The following is a 5947-nucleotide window of genomic DNA, read 5'->3' on the forward strand; positions in this document are numbered from 1 at the left end:
GAGGAAGTAAAGAAAATCCCAATCTGAACCCTAAAACGCGTTTTCTGCCTACAATACTGTACGTCGGCGTCTTCTCACCTTTGACCTGCAGCCGGTTCTTGGCTCTGCTGCGTCCTGCGGTGGGCAGGGTCAGGGCGGTGCAGTCGATGGCGTTGGTTGAAAAGGCGAGCTCCTTCATGCGCTGCCCCCCTCTCCTGCTGCTGCTCACCACGCCAGCGTCTCTGGCTGCAGGCCCGTCGTCCAGATTGTCGGTGCTGCCGGGCCACTGTGAACCCGGAGCGCTGGCCACCGCCATCGTCTGCAGCAGGTCATTCATGGCTGCACGGGTTGACAGAAAAGAATCCAAGTAGGAATAATGGACATTTCGTTGAGTGTTAGATGTTTTTAATTGGGGCTAAATATCTAAAGAGTCAATTTAGTATATATTTATTTTTCATTAAAAACTATGAGGATTCGTTTGTAATATAGTCAGTATGCTGATTAAACATTTACTCGTGTGAGTGCTGTGGAGCGTTCATAGTGATACATTTTTCCAGCCGTACGTTTTATTGTCCATTCGTAGCTCTTCAACCGCTTCAGCTATTCACCTCTTAAAATATTCAGCTCTTTCAGGAAATAGTTGCTCAAAAGTTTCAACTCCAAAACTCTTCAACTTTTTAAACTATTCAACCAACTACCGCTTTTTGTAGCTAATATTTTAACTTTATGCTAGCAGTTTAGGCTAAATTAGTTTTTTTTTCATTTTTTTTTTTGGCTATTTTGGAGTTTAGCTACTATTTTAGTTACATGCTAGCTATTTTGGCTAATTCTGGCTTTTTTAATTGTTTAGGCTATATTGGAGTTTAGCTAATATATCAGCAGCATGCTAGTTGTTGTGGCTAATTTAGGATTTTTTTCAATTTTTTGGGCTATTTTGGAATTTAGCTAATATTTCAGCTTCATGCTAGGTATTTTGGCTAATTTACACTTTTTTCAGTTTTTTAAGACTATTTTGGAGTTTAGCTAATATGCTAGCTGTTTTGGCTAAATTAGGCTTTTTTCATTTTTTAGGCTATTTTGGAGTTTAGCTAATATTTCAGGTACATGCTAGTTGTTTTGTCCAAATTAGGCCTTTTTCCCAGTCTTGTAGGCTAATTTCGCATTTAGCTAATAATTTAGCAAGCTCTCAGCTTCAGCATTTTTAGCTATCGATTTCAGCATCTTCTGCTGCCTTCTTCAACTTACAGGATTCACACTAGCATTATCACAGGTAATGCTATATATCTAGTTTAATATTAACAAGATTTAAATATTCAATCATGTCGTCAGTTGATCATTTAGACGGTAAGCTTTAGCTCTAAAAGAGACATTTAGGACAGTTTTTCATGACCAAAAGCCACAAAATCCCAAGAAAAATTTGCACTTTATTTATTTATCACTGTGGCCATTAAGTCATTAATTTACAATATGTAGCTTAAATATTTAAAATTTATACATTATGGCAATTTTATTTTTCTGTAAACCATTAAAACAATTCTAACTTTTTTTTATTTTCCTGTCAAACTGAAAATATATATATTTTCTTGAATTAAAAATGTAAGAAAGATACACATTTTCTATCATTATGATTCAACCATCTATTTTTTTCTATTACTATCAAATATAAACATTTAATTGGAGTAAAATCTGTTATTTTATCTGAATATTTAAATCCAAATATATACTTTAAGAATTTTGCCTCTGTACAGCATCATCATCATCATTTTGGTCTATTGTCTGACATATTGATAACATTAATTAAAAAACACAATTAATATGCATTTAAATGAACTAAAAATTTGTTATTTATTCATTTTTTAATAATTTCTCTTCTAAGCCAAAGAGCCTCAATGGAAGGATTAAAAATGGCTCCAGAGCCTCAGGATTTAGACGCATTAATATATAAAAACTTAAAGTTTAATCTGAGCGTCAGAATTGGGATTAAAAGACGCTTTTTATTGAAGGGTCGTTACTTTCGATAGAAAGCAGGATGGATCCAAACTTTCTTCACCTTCTAAGTTCTAAAAATCAACTATGTGCTTCCAACAAGAATTCCAGCAAATATTTTTGAAAAACACTTTCTTAAACTTATAATAAATTATGTTTTTGGTAGAAAACGATGCACATGCATGAATACATCAGCGTGCATGAAGACGGACGTCCTGGTGTGTTTGAGCCACACGCTTTGGGACATGGCGGCGTGTCTTTATGCACCACAGAAGCAATGACAGACAGCATGCAGAGCTGCTGTGAGCGGCGGCAGTGAGTCCATGTCAGCAGAATAAGATCTGAGATGGAGTGCGCTGACAAAGCAAGAGCAGAGACAGAATCCAGGCTCCATTTCAAGTCCTTCATGGTGCGTGGGAGGCATGAACGAGCGAGTGGCTGTGGCTCCATTGTTTTTTTGGGGCATGCTGCAAACAAAAGTGGGAGCAAACTGCTGCAGGACCACAGTCTCTCCTACCATCTCACCTGAACAGCCAACCTGACACAAACACAAGAAGCCTTTCACTCAAACGATGACACCAAGCAGCGCGGTGATTCATGTGCTGACAAAACAGATCGACACTACAAGAATACTCTGACTCCTGTGTCATGTTTTAAAATGTTTATGAGAACAAAGTGAAATTGATTGGTGAAGGTCTACAGGAAAGGGTGCGTTTGGCAGAGGAAGTGATGTAGGCGTGGCTTATACTAGGAAAGAGGCGAGGAAAAGCGACTGATGTCACCAGGAGCAGCGTGGGGGAACAGAACGAGACCTAACGCTTCCATCGTGACGGAAACGTGAGCTGCCCCGCCGTCGCCCCACGCTGCCGCCGCCCTGACATCAGCGGTCCTCCTTTGTTTCTCTCAGCACCACGACAGGAGGGAGAGGAAGGCTAGAGCGACGGCTATCGGAGGTCTTACACATGGAGCGCCGGTAGCTGGCCTTCAGCTTGTCTTTGTCCTTGGATCTGTTCCTCATGAAAGGCAACCTTTTTATAGCTGTCAGAGTGCCGCCAGAGACAGACGGACAGTGAGACGGGCAGACAGACAGGGGGAGGGAGGGTGACAGAGCAAGCCCGGGGGAGGAAGAGGAGTAGGGAAAAAAAAGAAAGAAAAAGAAGGGCAGAACAGACGGATGTGGTTAACGTTTGGACATTCGGGTCGGGGAAGACATGAGCAGAAAAAAGCTGAACTCCTGGACACTCAACTGAACCACTGACAATGCTGTAACACAGACGGATGATCAGATCTCTGACTAGTCGTTACTTTAAACTGTAAAGTAATATCACAAATAGGAAAAAATATACAAAAAATATGACTTTGTTAGAAGGAAATTACTTAAATGGCTTAAATTTTCCAACTAAGATGAAAAATAAAAAAATATATACATGTACATTTCTGTGCAATATCTTAAACACGAATCGTTCTGACTAACTTACACTAATATATATACTAACTTATACGAATACTTAAAAAATGAATATTATACAATAAAAAGAAGTCAACAAAAAGAGAAAAATGTTATGAGAACACACACCGTCACACCATCAGCACATCACACGTTCTCAGGTTAGCGGTCCTGAACGCCGTGTCACACTACAGATTTGCGCATATTTCATGAAAAAAACTGGTCATACGTAAAAGAAGTTGTGGAATTTTACATGAAATTTTCATGAATAAACCACGTAAAATTTGAATTTCAAGATTCAGAGCTCTGAGCAGAAATCACATTACGTCAGCACCCGCCGCGGGCCCTCGCGATTCTTTGTCCTAATGAAACAGTCGGATTCCTCTGGCACCAGTTCTAAGTCAGCCGCTAGGCTCCATCCCACCAAGACGGGGGACCCCCGGGGCGAGCATATGGGGTCAAATCAGGATCAGCTTAAAGCGAACTAAAAAAATGTTGAAAACTTGAAAAAAATGTTTTCTAAAATTTGAAAGAAAAAAAAATGAAAATTTGAAAAAAAAAGTTGAATTTTTGAAAAAAAAAAGTGAAAACTTGAATTAAAAAATATATATAAATGTAAAAATTACCAATAAAAAATAATGTATCCATTAGTAACAGCAGACGTTTTTTTTCAATTCTGATTTTTGAGTATTTGCTGCTGAGCTGAGTCTACGTTTACGTAGGGGCGGAGCTTGGAGCTCATTGGCTACTGGGACATGTTTCCCATAGGGGGACAGAGAGGACTCCTCAGTCCTCACTACACATTTTCTACACTTTCTCAGACCCACATGAGTATTTTTACACTTTTCTCTCATTTTTAACTCTCACTTTTCAGACTTTCATAGAAAAAGTCTAGCATTAGGATGAAAACAAGGATCTAATCACAATGACTAACTTTAACATTTAGAGTTTTTTATAATTCAAGTTTTCAAGTATTTTTTTTTTTTTTTACAAATTTTCAGGATTTATTTTAAGTTTTCAGTCTTTCTTTTTTCAATTTTTTTCTTTTAAATAGAGGAGCGGTCGTGGAGAGCCACATATTTGCGGATACATCTTCCAAAAATCAAGCACAATTTAATAGGATTAATGTAATAAACAACGTAAAATATGCATAAACTACGTAATTTACAACCAAACATTTTGAACCAAATTCATGTAAAGACTCGTCTTTTGGAAACCCTTGACGGACATCTGCACTCACAGACGAATGCCAGAAACACATGAATTACGTTTATCACGTACATAATGGGGAAAATGCGTAAATTGTTTGCAGCGGCAGTGTGACACGGCCTTAAACTCTGTAAACTTCACCTAAAACTGGTCTCATAAAATACATACTATAAACAACAACACAACAATACATGAAAACACCCAGACGAGACATGGAAGACAAACCGTATTAAAGGGTGCAATAATAAGGGAGGGACCACAAAGAATAAACTCCAGCTGATTCAGGCTGGACTTGACTGTTGATGCAGCTGTGAAATATATTTTACATTGCACACTTGTACAGCGACTTGATTAACTCATCAAATTGTCTAAAAAAAGTAGCCCAGAATGTGAGGAACCCGTTTGTCGGGACTGCGTCTGAGCTACATTGCACCATTTAATATGTATGATGCTATGGTAACTTATGTCTGTCTCACAGGTGAGCAGCACAGAATAACAGGTCATTTGAGCTCTTAAAGGTATAAACAAGAACAAACATGGTGCTAAAATGAAGCTATAGAAGTTTGAACCACATAGAGTGCACTTGATTCACATCAGAGCTGAATATTGAGATTTTGACCTGCAGCTCCACGCAGTTCTCTAGTATAAATACATCTACAGTTGGGATCCTTCTACGACATGATAATGACCCAAACTATGACTTCCAGGTGCTGACAGACAGTGCTGGGCGATGTGGAAAAGAAATGTGCATCATGATATAGATTATGTTATATCATGATAACAATATATATCACAATATTCTCCAATATTGAACCCTGCAAGTGCTAAACATTTCTGGAACTTCTGAAGGAGACCTGGAACAAACTTCTGTACGTTGATTCCTACATTTCCTTTTCAAACTCTATTAGACTTCTTTAGATTAAACTAAACACGTGTCAAAAACTGCGTTTTCCATTGATTAGGAAAGTTTACCATTTGCAATAAAAAATGTGTCTAGGGTACATGTGTCAAAGTCGAGGCCCGGGGGCCGGATCCGGCCCTCCAGATCCTTTTATTTTATTGTTATTAACGGCCCGATGTTACCTTGCGCTTGTTTCTAATTTGTATAATTTTGACAAAATATATTTCTATGGAAAGTAAAATAGTAAAAGCTATTTAAGGTTTAAGTTGATTTATTCTGGAATAATATTCCTGCCTTTTTATTATTCATAATTATGTTAAAAAGTTATAGTTTTTAAAGTATTAAAAATTGTCATTCTGCAGCTTTTTGGACTATTTTGGCATTTACTAAGATTTTTTAGGCTTTTTTGGAGTTTAGTTAATTTA

General features: G+C 37.8%; 1 protein-coding gene across 9 annotated transcripts in view; it reads right to left on the reverse strand.

Moving 5' to 3' along the window:
• Nucleotides 1-5947, reverse strand: part of ccdc88ab (coiled-coil domain containing 88Ab) — a 62937-nt gene that overhangs the window by 6389 nt on the left and 50601 nt on the right. For 4 of the 9 annotated variants that reach the window (XM_024297393.2, XM_036215527.1, XM_036215528.1 and 1 more), the window contains one exon: nt 2926-3003. The exons of 1 other annotated variant lie outside the window; for it this stretch is intronic. In XM_024297393.2, the coding sequence (XP_024153161.1) occupies nt 2926-3003 (78 nt within the window). Of the gene's footprint in view, nt 1-78; nt 319-2925; nt 3004-5947 lie in introns of all 9 variants that reach the window. 4 more of the 9 variants (XM_036215529.1, XM_036215531.1, XM_036215526.1 and 1 more) reach the window with 2 other exon arrangements.

Source organism: Oryzias melastigma, linkage group LG15 (genome assembly GCF_002922805.2).
Source record: "Oryzias melastigma strain HK-1 linkage group LG15, ASM292280v2, whole genome shotgun sequence".
Taxonomy (NCBI): domain Eukaryota; kingdom Metazoa; phylum Chordata; class Actinopteri; order Beloniformes; family Adrianichthyidae; genus Oryzias; species Oryzias melastigma.